The sequence below is a fragment of the Trachurus japonicus genome, chromosome 3 (genome assembly GCF_045865225.1).
Source record: "Trachurus japonicus isolate A0001 chromosome 3, Traja_1.0".
Lineage (NCBI taxonomy): Eukaryota > Metazoa > Chordata > Actinopteri > Carangiformes > Carangidae > Trachurus > Trachurus japonicus.
In genome coordinates this window covers 28,697,095-28,719,617 of record NC_140909.1, presented here as the reverse complement: position 1 = coordinate 28,719,617, position 22,523 = coordinate 28,697,095, and the positions used below count along the sequence as shown (strand labels likewise).

Genomic DNA, 22,523 nt, shown 5'->3' with positions numbered 1-22,523 from the left:
TTCATTGTAATGTGATGATGTGCTGCAAACTGGTACGAGTAATCAAGGAGATAACAAACACCTGTAACCAATTGAAGGCGGGGGAGGAGAGCAGAATTCAACATAACATAACAAGAGTTCTTCCCTTGGATTCAAACCAGTGACCTTGCGCTTACTGCATCCTGCCTTGTCCGCCAAAGTAAGCCCAAAGTAAGCCCACATCAGCCAATCACGTTCGTCCTGTGGGCTTACTTTTAACCAATCACGTCCCTCCTTGTGGGCTTACTTTGGGCTTACTTTTGACTTTGACCAATCACGTTGCTCCCGCTCCGGTTTGCATTCAGGGCCGCCGATCTCGCGATTTTTCCCTATCTGGCCATCTTTCTGCCGCCGATCTCGCGATCATTCCCTCTCTGACAATTCGTCTGTGACAGTGATTTGGTAAGTAGTGAATTACTCTGTTATTTAACGTAAACTTTTACGGTTTTAGACGGTAAATAAACAGAAAAACGTGTCACTTAAGTTAATATAAACTGTAGAATCAAATATTAAAAAGTAAAGTTAGAAAAAACGGCTAATATGCGATAATTATGTGTGGGGGGAAAAAAGCCGCTGAGTAACGTCAGTGTAATAGCGGTACAAAATGGCCGGTAACGGCCGAAAACAGGACAGGTAACTTCACCATCATCACAGCGATTAACTGAGTCGGCGGTTGTAGGCACAGGTGTGTTAAGAGCAATGATTTATTAATAGTTCGACGGCACAATACGCCCGTATGGACAATAAACTGTATTCCCGTCCATATGAATGAGTGATAAACTGTATTCCCGTCCATATGAATGAGTGATAAACTGTATTCCCGTCCATATGAATGAGTGATAAACTGTATTCCCGTCCATATGAACGATAAACTGTATGTAACGTTATGTAGGACAAGAGATTTTACCATAATTTATGTGATGTTTAAGCAATATATCACGACAGGCCGTGGTATATGCTCATTATACCACGGCTAAGGGGCGTTGTTCGGCGCGTGAATAAACTCAGATTAAGAAAATATGTACACTAAATCAGAATTAATTGCTAATCTTGTTTGTTTGCAAAAATAACTGCAATGTCACATTTTCAGTGTTGTACCAAATGATATACAGTATTCACATATTATAATTTTATGTGATTTATCAAGTGGGGACACTAAAATGTTGTGCCTCATCTTTGACCCATATACAGGTATCTTTCAGATAACTAGAGCTAACAGTCTTTTCTTTTTTCATTCAGATAATGTATGCTTACCCAGTTTTTCGTCGCCAGTCGGCCACCTCAACCAGGCTGCTGATGGCGCCCTCGGAGGAGGCAAAGACCCTCACCAACACCGGGTCTGGAAGGGCCAAACCCAAGCAGGAGGTGCTGGCAGAGGCCACTACCTTTGTCACTGGTCATGGTGGAGACCCAGCTGACAGGCTCCTGGTACTGGCTCACTGCCAGCTGCAGTTTGGCATGTTCCAGGGCCAGAGGTTTAGATGGCTCCTGGAGAACAGCCTTGGATATGCTCTGTATTTATTGCACAGCATGTCCAAGGAAACCATGCAGGCCAACCCTCTGTCTGAGAACAAGCAGCTGTTCCAGGAATATGCCTCTCAGATCAGAGAGATGACGGAGGAACTGGAGAAGTTAGGCCGTAAGCAGGAGATGCAGAGGAAAGCCAAGGACACTGGAGACCAGGGCTGCTTGATGGTGGAGTTCGGAGATTTTAAGGGTCACTCAATGAAGGAAGTTTATGAGGACCAGAGCCAGAAGGCCCAGGCCCTCATCACTTACCTGAAGACTGCTGATGCCCGGCCCAACACCAACATGGCCCTTTTCAAGACGTATGTCTTGAAGAGACGCACTGCAGCTTCCACCCTCTCCTCTTCCACCTCCACTTCCGCTGCACGTCCACCTGCAGCCTCCGCCTTCCCGTCTTCGGCCTCCGCTGCACGTCCACCTGCAGCCTCCGCCTTCCCGTCTTCGGCCTCCGCTGCACGTCCACCTGCAGCCTCCGCCTTCCCGTGTTCGGCCTCCGCTGCACGTCCACCTGCAGCCTCCGCCTTCCCATCTTCAGCCTCCGCTGCACGTCCACCTGCAGCCTCCGCCTTCCCGTGTTCGGCCTCCGCTGCACGTCCACCTGCAGCCTCCGCCTTCTCCTCTTCGGCCTCCGCTGCACCTCCACCTGCAGCCTCCGCCTTCCCGTGTTCGGCCTCCGCTGCACGTCCACCTGCAGCCTCCGCCTTCCCGTGTTCGGCCTCCGCTGCACGTCCACCTGCAGCCTCCGCCTTCTCCTCTTCGGCCTCTGCTGCACGTCCACCTGCAGCCTCCGCCTTCTCCTCTTCGGCCTCCGCTGCACGTCCACCTGCAGCCTCCGCCTTCTCCTCTTCGGCCTCCGCTGCACGTCCACCTGCAGCCTCCGCCTTCTCCTCTTCGGCCTCCGCTGCACCTCCACCTGCAGCCTCCGCCTTCTCCTCTTCGGCCTCCGCTGCACGTCCACCTGCAGCCTCCGCCTTCCCGTGTTCGGCCTCCGCTGCACGTCCACCTGCAGCCTCCGCCTTCTCCTCTTCGGCCTCCGCTGCACCTCCACCTGCAGCCTCCGCCTTCCCGTCTTCAGCCTCCACTTCCTCTGCACCTCCAGCAGGATTCCAAAGTGGCGCATGGAAGCCCGCCACTGTGAAATCTCTGCTGGCACGTGGGAAAAATCTGTCCCCTTCACAGCTGGTGAAAAAGTTACTGTCACCAGTTAAACTCTGTGAGTAGGAGTGTTAATTTTGAATTTCCCCTACAGCAGTCCTACATGTATAGCTTGTAGCGTTTGAACAGATTATACAAACTTGTCCACTTTTTTCCAGCTCCAGCACCGCACCTCACCTCACCTCCACCTTCAAAACCCCGGCAGCTTTTCCCTTCTGGTAAGTATGCACCATCTTACAGACATTTGTCTCTGTGTATTGTTAACAGTAGGCCTAATACTTTCAACATTTCCTCTCCAGACCCTGCCGAGATTGATGATGAGGAAATGGTATCTGCTGCAGCGCAATGTGAGGCACAGCTTAATACAGGTGTGGCATATGACACAAATGCAAATATGATGTGAATGTTTAGCGACAACACTAAGAATATTATTTTGTGGAACATTTCTACGTTTTAAATATATTTTTATTCCCAATACAGCATAAAACCACATCAACCAGGATGCAAACCTTAAAGATGTACAAAGGTGTCGCTGTTTTTTTGTGTTATTTGCTTAACTCCACTCACCCATGTGCTCTAAATCCATAACCTGAATTTTAACGCCTTTTTTTCCACACCCTTTTTCACAATTACACTGCATGCTCCGCTCATTCACACTTTAGCTCCCTCTGAACCGCTGGGATGGTGGACAGTCGTTGTTCTAATTATTACAATAGTAGTTGTTACTGTGTCTGTGTGCATGTTTCATATCTGTGGGCATCCTTAATACTTATGAATTCATTTTGCATAATTTTCCATGTGCTTACACTGGGTTCTTTGCTTCTTAATATTACTTAATGTACTACACTATCTACTACTAATCTTAACATTGTAGTATTTCATCATTAGTATTATTGACATTGTATTTTAACACTAGTATTATTAAGATTGTACTATTTATTCAGTTTCTTTCTGTAGTTTTTCTGCGCTGTGGCACTTTGTGAGTTGCATTTATGGCATATTACTATCAAAACCAACATTCAGCCTAATTAATTTCTCCTTCATTAGCTCTTGCAGCCACGGTCCCTCGCGAGGCCTGTGCTGATCCTCCTCCACCAGCAGCTCTCCTTCATCAACCAGCACCTCTCCTTCATCAACCGCCAGCTGAGCTTCCCAGTCACTGGAAGGATCAGCTTCCACCTTACCAGCAGGAGTGGATACGGCACACTCTGTTCAAGGCCAACCCACGTACCGGCAAGCCAGAGCTAGTGCCACAGCTGAAGCTTTGGTGGTATCCTCCTCAGCCCGCCCTCATTCACACCCAGCCTCCCGCCTCGCCTGACCACTTCTTCTGCCGGCCGTTGTTTTTGTGGATGCCCCAGAAGATGTGGCTGTTTCCTCTGGTCTGTGTTCGTCCAGCCTGCGGCAAGCACAGACTAACAGCTGCAGGGATGTACAGAACAGTGCTTACGGTGCTGGACATCGACGGGTGGTTTGACCTTGCCACTGAGTACCTGGAGTGCAAACGCTGCTCCAAAAAGTATCCTGCTTGGTCTGAAGACATCTTAGGCCAGCTGGATATGGGCCACCGCAGCAAGTTTCCAGCTTTGCTCACTTACAGGTAATTAGTGTGACTGCTGGAAGCAGTCGCACTATTGTTCTTCTGTTCGGCCAATTTCTTCCGCCTTTTTACGGTCTTCTTCTAGTCCTTCATACTTTGTGCTATTTCAACAATTCATATATCAAAACGTGCAGCTTCTTTTGAACTTTATCGGCATTACTTTTCTCTTTTTAACTATTTATACTTTTTCAAATATTTAACCTTTTCTGATTTTTTTCAGCTTTATAATGTGTGTGTATTGCGTCTAACGAGCAGAGCCAGAGTGGTGCCAGAGTGGGGAGAGGCAAAAAAACATTCTAGAGTTTTTCTGGCTAAACTGTCAGCACGGCCACAAATTAAACTCTAGACAAATTATTTTCTCCAGTTTTGTAGCCACACTTGTCTTCTGGCTAAAATTCTGGTCAAAAATGCAAAGAGACTAATAATTTAAAATATTTTTTAAATGCAGCCAGGGAGCTCTCTGCTCTCATTCAGCCCAATGCATTTTTTTTGGAGCAGCAGGAGAAGGAGCTCAACTTTGTAACTTGCTGTTAAGTGCTTTTTAATTCATTTTAATTCACCAAAAAATAGTCACAGGTCACAAAAAAGTCCTCTTCTTACTTGGTGTGGCTAATTTATACTAATTTCTTTTTATTTTAAGCATCATTGAAAAATCTCACATTCATGAAAGTCTCAACCTCTTTTCTCCACAACTCTACTCTAGTGTGGAGGTTAAGGTGCCTGCTTGCCAACCCCAAGGTCACTGGTTCAAATCCAGGTTGAGCACTCTTGTTATGTGATGTTGAATTCTGCTCCCCTCCATCACCCTCAATTGGTTACAGGTGGTCGTTAACTCTTTGACTGCCAGCCATTCTCACAGCAGCTTCCTCCAGCTTGCCAGGCATTTTCCAGCTTTTTGACTGATTTCCGTAGACCCACCATAATATTATGTACTGTTACTACATACACATTCAACCCATCAAAGGAAAGAAGAGGGTCTCTAGTTTCCAGCAAAAAAACCTGTTTGTTTCTATCTTGTTCCAGTCTTGTGAAATTGACGGTTGAATATAGGTTAGTTTAGCCCAAAATGCCATTTTGGCACCAAAATCTTGAGAAAAAGAGGTTTTTGTGTCGGCTGTCATTTTCAGGTGAACCAGTACAATTGGCTCCTTTATATTTTGCTTTAGTGACGCCTCAACATCTGTACAGTTGTTCTCTTGTAAACAACAACTAAATCAACACTGACAAATGACTTTTGATGACAAAAGACAAAATATTTAGCTACTGACACACACTTCTGCAGCCTTTTTTCTTTCTTTTCTTTGAGTTACAACTTTTTCTTTCCTTTTTTTTAGTGTGTGTGCGTACGTGACGTGTGCGTGTGCATACGCGTGTGCATACGTGTGTGTGTGTGTGTGTGTGTGTGCGTGCGTGTGTGTCTGTGTGTGTGTGTGTGTGTGTGCGCGCGCGGATCAGTTCGACAGGTTTTTGTAGCCGAAACACGGCGCTTTAGATCAGATCCAGCTTCCTCTGGTCAGCAGGCAGCGGTCTCACTCACTCTCTCTGTCTCACACACATCTACACACACACAGCCGACAGCTCTGGCTGACGCCCCCTGAACTCACAGCCACAGACAGTCCATGTACGCTCACAACAGAGTACAGACACTCCCACCACGTTTACCTCTCGTCACGTTCGCCGGCGCCGTCCGTTCCTCATCCACACTACTGTAGATCGCGGGGTTTTCAAGCTGCTATCTGAGTGATTTCTCGCAAAATCTGGCGACTTTCCAAACGCTCTTGACGACTAACGACGAGCGATCGACGGGGTTGTTGTTACTAACGTTTGTGCTTTGTATCACGGAGTTGCACGGAGCTTCAACGAGCTGCCGAGCCGCCATGAGCCCCGCCGCCGCCCCCTAAGCTCTCACCGGCGGCCAGAGTGTCACGGAGCGGCGGCGCTGCAGTCAGACACCCGCACCGCTCCGTGAGGGGGGGGGGGATACGCTATATTTTTTACATCTCTCAATCCAAATGTGTTTTTCTGCACTTTATTTTGATGATACAAGTCTGATCTTCACAGAGGAGTAGGGCAAGACATTCAACATGGCGTTGCCATTAAAAAAACGCTAAGACGAGTTATCTCGTCTTTGGCAGACTACGCTTGGATTCGCTAAGACGAGATAACTCGTCTTTGGCAGTGAAAGAGTTAAGAGACGCATTAATTGCTAGTGCCACAGTTTGCAGCACATCATCACATTACAATCAATGACAACATGCTTATGTGTGTGCTCTCTGTAGTAACTTTCCTTACTTTTTTTTTTAAAGCAGAAGCCAGTGATCCTCTTATTAAAGGTTTTCTTTGCCCCTCACATACTGTCTCTGTCTAATCTATACTCATTTCTTTTTATTTTAAGCATCATTGAAAAATCTCACATTCATCGAAGTCTCAACCTCTCTTCTTCACAACTCCACTGTAGTGTAGGGGTTAGGGTGGCTGCTTGCCAACCCTAAGGTCACTGGTTCGAATCCAAGGGAAGAACTCTTGTTATGTTATGTTGAATTCTGCTCTCCTCCCCCGCCTTCAATTGGTTACAGGTGTTTGTTATCTCCTTGATTACTCATACCAGTTTGCAGCACATCATCACATTACAATGAATGACAACAGTCTTGAAAGCAGTGTGCTCTCTGTAGCCGAGTGGCAGAGTAAAGGTTTAGTGATCATATGGTCATGGGTTCGATTCCTGCCTCAGTCATTTCACATCATTGCTTGACTTTTGATTCCAATTATTCAGCTGTCATTGGACAGTCTTTGATTCCTCATAGTATAAAGCTCATTGTAACTCAGGTTCTCTGTGGCCATATGGTTAGTGTGTTAGGTGTTGTGCTATTTCAACAATTCATATATCAAAACGTGCAGCTTTTTTTGAACTTTATCGGCATTACTTTTCTCTTTTTAACTATTTATACTTTTTCAAATATTTAAAGCAGATATCAGTGGAATGTTTTTGTTAATATAAGTCCTAAATAGTCCTATTTTCCGTCAGCAATCACTTACATGAAGTATTTCAGCCTAAACACGAGTCTCTCCGTCACTCTGCTCTGCTGTAACCCGAGGAGAAAATTTTCCTTGTGGGATACAAGTGTTATCCAATGAGGGGAGAGAACGGCATGAAGGGCTGTGTGTGCAGCCAAGGGATGCGCGTGAATGTGGTGACGTAGCACGAGGACCAATTGATGCCTGACAAGGGCGGGGGCTGCTAACTCATGGTGCGTTCAAGGAAACTCGTACTTTGTGTTTTTCCTTCCTGTGAAGTTATCTGTAAACCAGCCAGCCCCTGCGCATGTTTTAATTTTTTATTTTCACACACATCAATCACATGGTCACGCAGCCGTCTCGGCCGCATCATAATGCGGCTGTGCCATGTCATCTACAGCCAGTCCGTCACTGCCCGTGACCAACGCCGCAACAACAGTGGAGAAGTTTCTAATCAGGCCCACGCACACCGGGACCTGTGTTAACCCCGGGGTCCGCCCGCTATTCAGACATCCCGCTATTCCGACATGTCACTATTTAGACATCCCGCTATTATGACATCCCTCTATCTAGACATGCCGGTAGTCCGACACTTTTTGATACCGCCATTCCGACACGTCGTCTTTTTTTTTTTTTTTTTACTCTCTCTCTCCCTTTTCTTTTCAGCATGCCTATCACTGGTTTGATGAGGGAGTGATGTTCTTAATCTCAACAACTGAACTATCAAGTAACAAACAAAACTGACACACATGATAAACAAACTGAACTATGCTGCAGTTTGTTTGTCAAGTTAACCTGTCACCTTCAGCACCACGGACAGCACGGCGGATGAGCCGCGGAGAAGCTGTGAGCGTCTGGGCTCTCGCCTTAGGGCCTGGGGCCTCATTTATCAAAACTGTAAGTAAGCAGTGTAAAACTACTGCTACAAAATGTTTTGCTTAGGCCTACGGCGAAAAGGGCGCATGGCGTCTGTCCGACTACCCATTTCTCCGACCGTACATTTCTTTATTTTTGCGTCCATTAGTCCGACCTCCCACTTCTCCGACTTAAGTAGCCCTAACTCTTAACCTTACCCTAAACCTAACCTTAACACTGTAGAATGAGTAGTCGGAGAAATGAGCCGTCGGACTTTTGGGCAGTCGGACTGATGTTTGCTCCCCCGGCGAAAAGGGTTACACCCCGCCTTTCCGAAGCCCCGCCTTTCCGACAATAGACTTCCATTCATCGTAATAGCGGGGTTTTCTATTTTTTCTAAAGACCCCGCTACTCCGAAAAGGCTATTGGGGGAAACCCCCAGCGCGCAGTGCGCATTGATCCTTTTTTCCTTTTTGGGGTCAAACGGATCATGTGCATAATTAATTGCAAAACAAGCAAATACTTCATATTAATGACATATAACGTTCATTATGCTTCTAGCCTGTCAAGCCTCTACCTGGTCTTTTTTACTAAACTTAACCAACTCCTTCCTTCATTGCCTAAACCCAACCAAAGCATCTCCCTCAGTCAGCTGTCAGCACGAGCGGTGGCTGCTGCAGCCTCGCGCCCGTGTGAGCTCAAGCCGGCTTCAGCCGCGCTCGAGCGGAGCAGGGGGGGAGAAAAAGAAAAAAAGTGTATTTCTATTACTGTGTGGGAGATCTCCAACAACGGAGTCGGGGAGAAAGCAAGTGGGACAGATCTGCCCAGTCTCTGAGCAGCACGTTTCACAGACAAGCCACAAAGCAGAATGTAAACAACGTCACGCGGTTCAGCACCTTGGACAGCTGCGGGGGGGAGGAGGGGGTGTCGGAGTAGCGGTGTTTCGAAGTGGGGCTATTTCGGAACAGCGGGGTGTCGAAGTGGAGGGGTGTCGGAATGGAGAGCTGTCCCCGGCGAAAAGACACCCAAAATATTTACACCTTTTTCAGATCTATCAAACTGTGCGTGCACAACTCTCCGCAATTTCTCTTTGATAACTGGATCCAAGAATGGTGGCAGTTGCGCACGTGAACACACCTCTGCCCCCGGAATGCCTAGACACAACCACATATGGTCAGCACGTGCATATTAATTAGCCATGTGCGCTCTGTGGAGCGACAACAAAGTGACAACGAAGACCACGGGCAGAGGGCGGGGGAAAGAAAGCGAGATACACAGCATCGGGCAATAAATCAGTCAGAAAAATGATTTTGCATTTTAATAAGCTACAATAAAAACAAAAACCTCCCAAATCTCAACAAAAGGGAGCAGAAAGAAGAATAATCTTATGTAATCTGCGCCTTTATCCCAGAAAATTTTCTTTTCTTTTACCTATGTTAAAACAATGTAAAGCAGCAGGATAGTGACCATTACTTTGAACGCCTTTCCACTACACAGTTACAGCTCTACTGGACTCGGTTTAGGTCATTTTCCATTACAGCTGAGTCCTTCACAGTTCCTCCTCAGGGCCGCGTTGTCTCACTCTTTATTCTCTCGTCAGCTCCAAACACACGTGCACCTCGTTAACTCAGGTGACAGAATAATAACAGTCTCAGTAGCTGCAGATCAGTGTGCGCTGCTGCCTGTGTGTGCGATGAAGTTCAACAAATCCAGATACAGACCCTGTATCACTCAGTAAATTTACATGTCACTTGAAAAAACCAAATTACTGCCTTAATCCGAATATAACTAGACAACTAAAGTGCATGTTAACGCGTTAGTCCGACTAATATCAGAGTTCTCCAACTCCGATTAAAGGATCATAGGGCAGGATTAATGAGAACGGCTGAACGGCTAGTGGCGTGACGGCCGCTGCGGGTAACTACAGCAACCAGCGAAGCCACCGGCACAGGAGCGCACACAGACTCTTCACTGTTTACTTTACTCTTTACGGTCTTTACTATCTGGGCTGGGTTACTGTAGGTTCTCACTCTCTCTCTCTCTCTCTCTCTCTCTCTCTCTCTCTCTCTCTCTCTCTCTCTCTCTCTCTCTCTCTCTCTCTCTCTCACTCACACACACACACACACCTGCCTCTTTACTGTGCTGAAGCAGGGGGCTGCTTGTCTGTTCCTCTGAGCTCCTATGCATGGATCTGTATGGGCTCCTACATGTCGGTACCGAGAATTAACGCGCCGGGTCCGGGTGTCGGACCACATCTGTCAGGGTCCGCTATCCCATGAAAACCAATAAACACCGGACATATTCTTGATTTCATTAAAAAAAAAAAAACGGACGCATCGTGGACGCCCCGGCCAGGAGATAGATAAATAGATAAGTGATAGATGATTTTTAGTATGGTTTAACAGGGCTTTCAGTTGTGCTGGATCGTTTGCTGGCGGGCGAAGAGGCCATTGCTTCCCAAACAGTAATTTGGATCCACCGTGGTTCAGAGCGATTGATATAACAGGGAGTGTCGCCACTCTGTTACTATATCAATCGCTCTGCCGTGGTTGCCCTCTTCATGTATCCATTCCATTGATCCATTCGAAGGCAGTCGGGGATGCGCTGACGTCAGGTCCGCCGGCCAGCGCGTGAGATTCACCCCCTGAATTGCAGCGCATTATGCAGCACAGACCCCGTTCAAGCCAATGGAGAGATACGTGGGTGGGCGGGCTCGTTCTTTTTGGTTTTGAACGCTTCCTCACCCATTATTATTTAAAAAACATAAAATGCATGTGTATTTTCTCATAAATCCCTCCCTATGATCCTTTAAGACACCCAGATAATGCGATTGGAAATCGCTTTTCTTCAGCATGTATATGCCTTAATCCGACTAAAACTGGACAATGCATGTGCGCATGCTCCACAACAGTAGAGATGGTACAAAGTTGAGCAGAGAAGCCGCCCGAACCCAGCCAAGTAAAAAAAAAAAAAAAAAAATGGCATCATGGCAGATTCAGTGCATTTCACACAGTGTGACCAGTGAGAGGTTGTGTTTTATTTAAAAAAAAGAGAGAGAGAGAGAGAGAGAGAGAGAAAGGAAGCCTGTGGACCATCATTTGTTTCCTATTCTCAGCCCAAACCCGGCCCAGACCTCCGTCAGTTATTCGATTTTCTCTGTTGCATGTAAACTGGGACAAGGACAATTAGACGCCAAAATCTAATTTTGAACATATCGATTAAGCTGTGCATGTCAGAGCCGGTTCAGACCTTCATGGGGCCTTAGGCAAAATTCTGCTAAGGGACCCTCCTAACTAGACTCCAAAAATGTTCAACAGTCGCACCTGACACAGGTGACACCGGAATTCCACTCATCCCCCCTTTAAACATATTGCACTGTCGCCACCTGTTAGTCTAACTAAATATAAATTCAGAATAAATCAAATCAAACTAAATGTGAAACTTAAGCATAGCACCTGTAAAATATAGATAGTCCCGGCGCCAGCTCAGTACAGAAGGGGGGGTGATAACGTGACGCACAGTAGGCCTGTAGAACCCGATAATGTAATAAATCCCCGATAATGTAATAACCCCAATAATGTAATAAAAAATTTCACTTGAGTGGATTGAAAATGTAATAAAACCTGATAATGTAATAACTTCCCAATAATGTAATAAAGTGCATTTCCCAATAATGTAATACACTCTTAACCAATAATGTAATAAAGTATTACATTAACAGGAGGTTATTACATTATCAGGTTAGCCTTCCATTTCAAGGGACCTGATAATGTAATAATACTCCAATAATGTAATAATTTAACAGGAGATCACCCATTACTTGGTTTCAAGTGGTGTGTTCAAGGTTATATTTCTGTGTAAGCTACACAAGCTCCAGAGCGCCACCAACAGGTCAAAGTTGGACATGCATACATTATTGGGAAATGCACTTTATTACAGTGTTGGGAAGTTATTATATTATCAGGTTTCATTACATTTTCAATCCACTCAAGTGAAATTTTACATTATTATGACAATAATAGTAATATAGCTGCAAGCAGCAATTAAGGGGTCAAGCAACAATAGGCCAGAGTAGCCATGGCAACAAGAACTACGTCAGAACTTTAAACAAGTTTCACATGTGAAAATGGATAATGTGATTTTAACAACTTTCAAAATGGCAGCAAAATTCTGCTGTTTTCGTTTAGAAACTGTATGTGGAGGTCTGACAGTATAAGCAGACATTTAAAGTATAATAAGTATAAAAAGTAAATACGTTTAAAATCCACACATGTGAAGAGAAAGCAGTTTAAACACAGCGCCCCCCAAGGTCAAAGGTCACACTTTTTTGTGGTATCCCAGGATGATGTCATGAATCTATGCCAGTTCGATCTGGTACGAGTTCACGGGTCGGAAGTTACGAGTGGCCGTTATAGGGAACTTTCACAGACAACAGGACGGTAAAAACACGAGCTACGGGTTACCTGGAACGCTACCAAGTCGTAGTTGTGACTTGAAGCTGTAACTTACGGTTTCAAAAGCCTGCCTTGAACACAGCATTAGCCGAAACGGCCGTGCCGCTGTTATCTGCTTTAACTTTTTCTGCAAATTAAACTCTAGACAAATTATTTTCTCCAGTTTTGTAGCCACACTTGTCTTCTGGCTAAAATTCTGGTCAAAAATGCAAAGAGACTTAGATAATAATTTTAAATATTTTTTAAATGCAGCCAGGGAGCTCTCTAACGCATTAATTGCTTCTGCCATCGTTTGCAGCACATCATCACATTACAATGGCAACATGCTTATGTCTGTGCTCTCTGTGGCGAAGTGGCAGAGTAAAGGTTTATTGATCATGAGGTCATGGGTTCGATTCCTTACTTTTTTTTTTAAGCAGAAGCCAGTGATCCTCTTATCAAAGGTTTTCTTTACCCCTCACATACTGTCTCTGTCTGTAGCCTAGTGGTTAGCTTGCTGGTCTGGAGACCTGAAGGTTGCTGGTTCAAATCTTGCCTCAACAACAATTATAGTGAATTATTTTCCCAGTTGTCCTCTGTTGACTTCTGATAACTTGCTTCATGTTGAAACTGCTGCTCTCAGCCTGAAATTCAAATTTTCATTCTAAGTCATTCAAGCTTGACTCTCAAGCTTTCTTGATGTTGACAGTGTGCAGATCATTAACAGACAACAGTCTCTGCAACTGTGTGCGCACTGTGGCCTAGAGGCAGAGTGGAAGTCTAATGACCATGAGGTTGTGGGTTCGATTCCGACCTTGGTCAAACATTTGTATGGTGATCACTGCTTGCACTATTTGCTAATTCTGCAACAGCGTTCAGTTGCTATCAGCAGTCACACCATTTCCATTCTTGGAAATGCTTTTTCTAGTTCATAATTAATGTCAACCATTATTAGGTGCTTTTATATGTGTGCTTTTTTTTTGACATTACACTCCTTCCTTTCATTAGATACTCGTGTGGCATCCGTGTGCTGAGGATGATGAGGGAGAGGACAATGGGCAACAGTGTGACCCAGCTCTACAAAAAGCTGCAGGAACAACACAGCGAGGCGTGGATGGAGCGTGTCTTGCAGTACCTGACAGCTTGCGAACCATTCACAAGGTCCACTGTTGTCCGCCCGTCCGTCTTTGCTGAGCCTCCCTGCTTACCTGCCCTTCCCAAGCCCAAGTGGCTGTTAGCGGTTTACGCCAGGGACGTTCTCAGCCGGCTGCATGAGGTGAAGGCCAAAATCACCTCCATCTTTGGCTCTGTCCTCAAGATGGACTCCACCAAAAAGGTATCACAGCCCTGTTCATATACAGAATTTTGAGTGCATACATAATAGATTGATAGAGATAGTCTTTAATGTCATTGTACCAACAGTACAACTACTGTACAACTATTAAAAGCAAAAGCAAAGCACACAATCACTTCCTCATGATAATAAAACAAAATACATACAGCATACTAAAACTAAAAACTTAAAACATCAAACAAGTTGAAGCCTCAGGTATCATCATCATCATCATCATCACCAGGAAGCATAGTAGCAGCATCGGAGAAACAGAGATTTAAATATTGCACTTTTACAAGTAACACAGTTTTTAACTGCTTTTCTTTTCTGAATAGGTCACGAAGAAACTCGCTGGTGCTGCTGCAGGTACAGCTGCCTGGTGCACCAATGTTGGGAACGAGTACGGTCAAGTCCTTGTCTCGGTTCTGACAGCTGGTGAGGGACAAGCACTTGACGCCATGGCAGCTGGCCTGGTGAAGCGGTACAGTGAGGCGGGTGAGGCGCCACCCAAGGTGATGTACGTGGACAGAGACTGCTGCAGTCAGCATGGCCCTTGTCGGGTGAAGGCCATGTTTGCAGGGTGGGATGAGCTTCAAGTGCGCCTTGACATCTGGCATTTCATGCGCCGTTTTGCTGGAGGCGTCACCACTGAGGCTCACCCCCTGTATGGCATCTTCATGGCACGCCTGTCCACGTGCATTTTCGAGTGGGACCCGGAAGATGTTGCTGCTCTTCGCCGTGCCAAGGAAGGTGAGCTGGCAGCGAGAAGTGTTGGCCACATCTCGGAGGAGGCGGTGACCACTCGCATCAACCGGAGGGAGTTGGCGCTGCACTGCAGGAGGAGGACCAGAGGGGTGGCGGAGACCAACAGACTGATCGACTCACTGATCAGTCTGTTTGACAGCGAGAGTGGGAAGGACACTCTGGGTGTTCCTCTGCTGGACCACGAACGGATCCAGCAGATATGGAAGGAGCAGCAGAAACACCTTGGCTGTATCCAAGACCCAGAAGACTTCCAGCTCTACATTAAAACGGGCACCTTGAAGAAAGGCAACGTGGAGCTGTGCTGCTACAGGTGTGCCCGTGGCTCTACCTCCCTGGAGTCCTTTCACCTCCACCTAAATAGATTTATTCCAGGTATTGCATACATATGCGTTACTAGTTTTAAACCTCTTCTCTATGTCTGGCTTTATTTTATACAGTACATACTTCATATCATATGTAGTAAATATATTTTACAAATGTGACATGCCTCTTTGTGTATTTCACCTTCAGGAACCAGTGCCAGTGATGCGCATTTCCAGGCGTATCTTCTGGATGGGCTGATGCGCTGGAATGATGACCGGATGGAGGATGCCGTAAAGGGAGCACCTTCCATCCGCTCCTACGGCAGTGCTCTGAGAGAGGCGGTGGACCAGCTCAGCCAAATGGTGCTAGGGAGATGCTGGGATGAGCGCTATCGCACCCCTGGAGCGTACACGGGTAAGAAATTATCCCCCATTCAACATGAAAAAAAACACCTTAATTAATTTTTTCTTTAATAACACTATGTATTTATCAATGTAACCTTTAATGTATTGGATGTTATATTAATAATACTTTCCTTTTTCTGTTTTTTTTTCCCTAGGTGAATTGCTGGGGATGGAGTACCTGTACAGCCAGACCGGCAAGCAGCTGACTCCAGTGCTCCAGAACCCAGAGGAGGAGGACAGGCTGGTGGAGGAAGTGAATGATGAGGACATCCAAGATGAGGGCTTTGTTGAAGAGCACATCGAGGACATCACAGTTCCTGTGCTGTTTGAGAGTGACCCCTCCCGTGCTCTGCAAAGCAGGCCCTCATCGTTACCGAGTCCTCAGGCCTCACCTCCTCTGCCATCTCCACCTCAGTCCTCTCCTCCTCCGCCGTCTCCACCTCAGCCTTCTTCTTCTCTGCCTCCTTCACACCCTCTTCCTCCACCTCCGCCCTCTCTTCCTCAGACCCCTGCATCACCTGCTGATGTAGACGAGGCTCAGGTAAGACACTTTAATAACTATTTCAATCCAATCTCAATTACATTTTATTTCACATACAGTATATTACTATTAATCAATTAATTTATTAGGGAGCAGTGATTGGACCGGATGGGATCGCTGGGTGGGACAAGGTCCAGGATCTCGCCGTTTACCTGGTGGATCTCCGTGAGGCTTCCTACTACACTGACCTCCAGGTGACCGAGATCGTGCGGCTGTGGACAGCTCTCCCCGACGTTGACAAGCAGCACGTCAACTACCAGCCTCGCCATCAGGTGCGCCTGACAAGTGGCCGCTTTAAGGCGCCGAAGCGGTCTGGAGTCACACCGGGTGTGGAGAGTGTGAAGCGCTGCTTGATTGGACATCCTGGGGGTCCAGCACAGTGGCCCAGCACCAGTCGCTTGGTTGAGGCCATATGCACCAAGCTGTGCAGTTTGCATAAGTCGCCAACCAAGAAGTCTGGTGTCTCCACCCCCAGATGGTCAACGATCCTTGGCAGCTACCACCACATCCGGCAACTGGTGCTCAATGCTCCAAGGCTCATGGCAGAGACCACGCTCCAGCTCTTTGAGCTAAATCAGAGGACACTCATTCAGTGGTAGGTCAGGCACGTTATTTGGCAGCACTCATGTGACCCCTGGAAAGCCTTCACATACTGGTCTAACATAAATGATCTTCTCTCAGGTTTCAACGGAGGCAGAAGACACAGGAGATGAGTGTCCTCTCCCAGGGAATGGCTCCAATTCATCAACCAATTCCCGTGGCGCCTGACCAGCTTCCGGCCCCGAAGGAGAAGCTGGAGCTCCTTCCTCCAACATCTGGCCCGCTGCACCAGTTTGTCCTTCCTCCGAATCTGGAGGGACAGGCTCCCCTCCTGCGGCCAGGCAGACGGCCCGCTGCTGCCGCCGCCAGGGAGCGCCCCCTTGCACCCACACCCACTGCACCCACCCCCACTGCACCAGGCACTGCACAGCCCGTGTCAGCTCATTTAGGGGGGAGCGTACCTATGTTCCCCGGGTTCTATGTTCCCCGGGTCCTATGTTCCCCGTTTTTTCCAAAAAAGCTCCTATGTTCCCCGGTTTGTATGGAACCGGGGAACATAGGACCCTTTATTTAAAAAGAAGGTCCTATGTTCCCCGCTGTTGCCGGGGAACATAGGACCCTTTATTTAAAAAGAAGGTCCTATGTTCCCCGCTGTTGCCGGGGAACATAGGACCTTCTTTTTAAAAAAGGGTCCTATGTTCCCCGCTGTTGCCGGTTGACACACACGCACGTTTTAAGACATGCGTACAGATGTGATACAGTCAGTGGAAGCTTAATAAATAAACACAAAGTCTCCCCCCCGTGTGCAGGTGTGTGTGTGTGTGTGTTGGCGCGTGGTGAGGGCGAGTGAGGGAGAGTTTGTTGGTCTGTCCACACGAGAGACGCCGAGGTGACCACGCCAATCCTCTCCCTCGTCCCGCTTGGCTGCAGACGGACCCGGCCGTGCTGCGTCCAGACGGGCCTTTACAGGGTAACAACACACCATAAATAATCCACTATGATGCTTTGGAATCGCCCCCACACCAGCCGTCCAAACGCCGACTGCCACGGTCCCATTAATGCACCTGTGCGCATTACGCACACAACTTACGGCAAAAAAACCAAACAAAACATTCATTCATTCATTCATTACAGGTCCGCACATCCCCGTGCGCAAACGCCAAGGATAATTGATCATGAAAAAAACCTGGGGAGCAAAGCTGCAAATCAACGAGCCCATAGCTCCAACAGACTATAGGCAAAACCCAGTGGATCACTACAAGTTGTTGCAACTTTGGGGAATTTCCTCCGGATAAAAAAGGCTTACAAACAGGGACCAGGACAGCTTTATAATATGCACAAAGATCCAAAGGAAAAATGTGTGTTTTACGCATGCCTCTGTGCGTCTGCCTGTTCAGCTCCACCTACACGTAAAATGACATTTGGCTCAGCCAAGACGTCCGTTGTCTATGCTCACAACCATTACAACAAACGAAATTATTCCAAGCAAATCATTTGGTGATTTGAAAGCCTAACAAATTGACATTTTCATTCTTTAAGATGAAGAAACTTTGTCTTGAGCAAAACTTCTTTCCTGCCACTTCTTTCTGTCATTTTACTGCACGTTTGTTACCAGTTTCCATCATATTTGTATCACAATAAATCCTGAGAAAATGTTTATTATAGCAGCAAAAGGAAATGTGCAATAGTAAATCATATGCATTAGGTTCTCAAATCAACTGTTAATCTGCAGGGAGGGCAGGAGTCATAAACTGAAAAACAAATGTGTAGACGAACAGGAGAGCTGGTAGGAAGAAAGAAAAGAAAGAGTCAGAGCGCAGCGCATCCTGTGGATAAAGATGCATCCGCCGCGATCTCCGTCTCTCTCTCTCTCTCTCAGTGACGCGCTGTCATTCATTTCAGCACCGAGACAGCGGACAGCGCGCTTGGTCACAGTTCAGCACTAGACAAAAGATATCAGTAGTTCACTCTGTGGCAAATACATCCATGGCACTGTCCATAAGGCAGAAAGAGAACTCAACACTGTCTTCTCCACAAGTAGAAAAATATAATAATAAAATAATAATATAACGCATTTTATAATGGGCTGGGTTGAGGGTGAGGAAGACAGAGTCCTGTCTGTCTGTGTGTGCCTGTAGGTGTGTGAGTGGGGAGGAGCAGAAGAAGTGAGAGCTGTCAGATAAGTTTGTGTTATGTTGTAGTTACGTCGGTTGGGACGCTACTGCGGAGCGGAGCCAATTTCATTTCTGTGCCGATTGTGCCAGTTGCACCAGAGCGCGCACCTCTGTGCCAGGCTCGCGCTCTGCGGCGATTTGTGTTTATTCATTTTAACAGAGATGCTGACCAGAGAGGGATTAATACACACATTCACAGGCTACGCACACACGAGCTACCCACAGACTGAGGGGCCGATGCGGAGCACGGAGAATGCCTCTCACTGATAATGAGAGGAGAAGTCCCTGCAATCCCGGGTCTTTGGGTGAACAGTGGGGAACATAGGACCTTTTTTTAAAAAAAGGGTCCTATGTTCCCCGGTTCCATACAAAGCGGGGAACATAGGACCTTTTGGGTGAACAGCGGGGAACATAGGACCTTTTTATAAAAGAAGGGTCCTATGTTCCCCGGTTCCATACAAAGCGGGGAACATAGGACCCGGGGAACATAGGACCCGGGGAACATTGGGATGATCCCATTTAGGGAACCTCATCCGTAACCCCGACAACACGCTGTCACTGGTGCTGGCAGCTCCTGGTGCCAGTGCAGGCCCGGCTCCACTTGGTCCTGCATCCACTGCTCCTGTCTCTCGCTTCACGGAGAGGAACAGACGACGGCGGGCCCTTGAGGAGGAGGGTGAAGTGCCGAAAAGGAGGTATGTCAGAGGGGTGGCGTACAATACGTGTAGCATCTGTGGACAGCCAAAAACTAAAGACTTTGGCCATAGCCGTCATGGCAGCGCCACCTTTTGTCCACAGGCCTCGCAAGGGAAATCTCTGGAGGAGTGGCTAAAGGAACAGAGAGCACAAAAATAAGATTGTAAACTTGTGTATATAGTGTATATACTGTATTGTGTGTTTGAATACAGTTCCCCAGTACAGTAGCTAACAAAAGTGGGTTCAATCACTCAAATTAATTGAGCGATTGTTTTTTTGTTTTTTTTACTGTAATCCTGCTGACCAACAAACCAGATAATGGGGTTGAAGTCTGTATGTGATGGTTGGTTTCTTCTTCTTCTGAACTCTTTATTTTGCTGTTCAGGAGGATTTTGGCACAGGGTTAATCATACTACAGTTTGGACCATGCACTCGAATACACACATACACACACGTACAGAGACTATCATCAGCCTTCAAGTATGAGTACACAGGTGCCACGCTACTGATTTTAGCTCAGGTGTTAACAGGACAGAAAATAAAGCAGCAGAAAGACGAGACACAACGAGGTGATGTGCAAGACACAGAGACAATTTGTAGCTTTTTCTTTTTGAACCGAGACCCTTTCAGTCCCGTTCAGATTCACAAAGTCCAGGGAATCGATCCTGACTTGTAAATCCTTATAAAATCTTTCCTGTTAAAAGGCTTGATGAAGGCTTTATTCGGCCTGACACACACACACACACGCAGCCTTTGATATGGCACTTTGATATAACTTAAAGTAGTCAGTGAAAATAACTCTAGACACAGCCATTAATGTCTAAACAGTTGGCAACAAAAGTGAGTACACCTCACAGTGCCAGTGAACATGTCTAAATTGTGCCCAAAGTGTCAATATTTAGTGTGACCACCATTATTAACTAGCGCTGCTTTTCACCCTCCAGGACATGGACTTCATTGGAGCTGCACAGGTTGCTGCTGGAGTCCTCTCTCTCCCTCTCTCCTCCACGATGACGTCACAGAGCAGGTGGACGTTGGACATCTTGCTCTCCTCCACCTTCTGCTGCAGGATGCCTCACAGGTGCTCCACTGGGTCTAGGTCTGGAGAGTCACCGTCACCCTTACCTTCAGCTTCCCCTGCAAGGTAGTTGTCATCTTGGAGGTGTGTTTGGGGTTGTCATCGTGCCCTGCGGCCCGGTTTCCAAAGGTGTGGGGGCGGGAGGGAACATGCTCTGTTTCAGAATGTCACAGTACAGATTCATGTTTCCCTCAGTGAAGTGCAGCTCAGTGCTGCCAGCACTCATGCAGCCCCAGACCATGATGCTACCACCACCATGCTTCACTGTAGGCAAGACACAGTTGTCTTGGTAATCCTCATCAGGCTGTCGCCACACACAATGGATCCAATCTGATCCAAACTAGTTAGTTTAGTACATTTTTTAGTAAACAGGTTAGTAAACAGAATATTTTTGTCAGGTTAGTAAAAAAAAGGGTTAGGGTTTGGGTTTGGGTTTTTGTTAGGTTAGTCAACAGATCAGATGGTGTCCAGTGTGTGTGGTGACAGCCCGATGAGGAGTACCAAGACACAATTGTCTTGGTACTCCTCATCGGGCTGTCACCACATACAGTGGACACCATCTGATCCAAGCTAGTTTATTTTTAGTAATTCTTTTAGTAAACAGGTCAGTAAATAGATTTTTTTGTTAGGTTAGTCAACAGATTATTCTTTTTAGGTTAGTAAAGAGATTTAGGTTAGATTTTAGGTTAGTAAAAAGATCAGATAGTATCCATTGTGTGTGGCGACAGCCTGATGAGGATTACCAAGACAACTGTGTCTTGCCTACAGTGAAGCATGGTGGTGGTAGCATCATGGTCTGGGGCTGCATGAGTGCTGGCAGCACTGAGCTGCACTTCACTGAGGGAAACATGAATCTGTACTGTGACATTCTGAAACAGAGCATTACCCCCACCCCACACCTTTGGAAACCGGGCCGCAGGGCACGATGACAACCCCAAACACACCTCCAAGATGACAACTACCTTGCAGGGGAAGCTGAAGGTAAGGGTGACGGTGACTCTCCAGACCTAGACCTAGAGTGGAGCACCTGTGAGGCATCTTGCAGCAGAAGGAGGAGGAGAGCAAGACGTCCAACGTCCACCTGCTCTGTGACGTCATTGTGGAGGAGAGAGGGTACTCCATCAGTAGCAACCTGTGCAGCTCCAGTGAAGTCCATGTCCTGGAGGGTGAAAAGCAGCGCTAGTTAATAATGGTGGTCACACTAAATATTGACACTTTGGGCACAATTTAGACATGTTCACTGGCACAATTTAGACATGTTCACTGTGAGGTGTACTCACTTTTGTTGCCAACTGTTTAGACATTAATGGCTGTGTCTAGAGTTATTTTCAAAGGACAGTAAATCTATACAGTTACACTAGCTGTACACTGACTACTTTAAGTTATATCACAGTGTCATTTCTATAGTGTTGTCCCCTGAAAAGATGTAATAAAGGTTTTTCAAAAATGTAAGGGAAGCACCCTATATATAAATATATATATATTGTGTGTGTGTGTGTGTGTGTGTGTGTGGGAGTGTTCTTTTCGCTATTTATTTATTTTATATCTTGTGTTCAATAAATCTTTTTGTACCAACATTTATGACTCAGTGTGTCCATCATTAAAAAAACGGTCTATATTGTCCCATAGTAGCACATTTTAATGTTATCATTATATTAATAGAAACAGAAATAAACATTACTAGTCATTGGGGGGGTATATCCAAGGCAATGGTCTTCATAATAAATACAAATTAAGAAGTATTAATGAATACAATAACATCAAATTGCTATGGATTTTAAATCGGGAGTAATACATCGGGAAAACATCTGGTGCCGTGATTTCGCGAGACCACCAGGGGGAGACGTTCTCATGGCAACGGACAAACAATCTCAGTTGAGAGGGACAACAAACCGTCTTTGGCAACAACACGAATACCTGTGTCATTCAGAACATGATTTAATGATATCTGTTATTTACACTGGCTACTGCTTTCTCATGAGATCACGTGACTGTAAACCATAGATATACGTATACTTACAGATTACTGTAACCACTCGGCTCCACTGTAAATAGCACTCTTTGATTCACGGCGTTTTATTTGCCG

The 22,523-nt window shown here is 46.3% G+C and overlaps 1 protein-coding gene and 1 long non-coding RNA gene across 2 annotated transcripts; both read left to right on the top strand.

Moving 5' to 3' along the window:
• The first annotated feature begins 2,701 nt into the window (after positions 1–2,701).
• Positions 2,702–4,015, top strand: LOC146990111 (uncharacterized). The gene is made up of 5 exons (XR_015035641.1): positions 2,702–2,758; positions 2,859–2,918; positions 3,000–3,068; positions 3,181–3,226; positions 3,748–4,015. It is a non-coding gene; the product is annotated as an uncharacterized LOC146990111 (long non-coding RNA).
• Positions 4,016–4,156: 141 nt separating this feature from the next.
• Positions 4,157–21,448, top strand: LOC146990110 (uncharacterized). Its single transcript, XM_085773032.1, has 10 exons — positions 4,157–4,300; positions 13,612–13,939; positions 14,272–15,073; positions 15,212–15,418; positions 15,564–15,949; positions 16,039–16,544; positions 16,631–16,946; positions 17,420–17,459; positions 19,187–19,358; positions 21,316–21,448. The coding sequence occupies exons 1-10, from the start codon at positions 4,260–4,262 to the stop codon at positions 21,446–21,448; spliced, it is 2,931 nt and encodes a 976-aa protein (XP_085629158.1). The 5' UTR covers positions 4,157–4,259.
• Positions 21,449–22,523: the final 1,075 nt, after the last annotated feature.

Excerpts from the sequence above, each read along its gene's own strand:
- LOC146990110 (XM_085773032.1), top strand. The coding sequence starts at position 4,260 with ATGGGCCACCGCAGCAAGTTTCCAGCTTTGCTCACTTACAG. Across the intron at positions 15,074-15,211 it reads CCTAAATAGATTTATTCCAG|GAACCAGTGCCAGTGATGCG; the intron begins GTATTGCATACA and ends TTTCACCTTCAG. Across the intron at positions 17,460-19,186 it reads TCCAGACGGGCCTTTACAGG|GGAACCTCATCCGTAACCCC; the intron begins GTAACAACACAC and ends GATCCCATTTAG.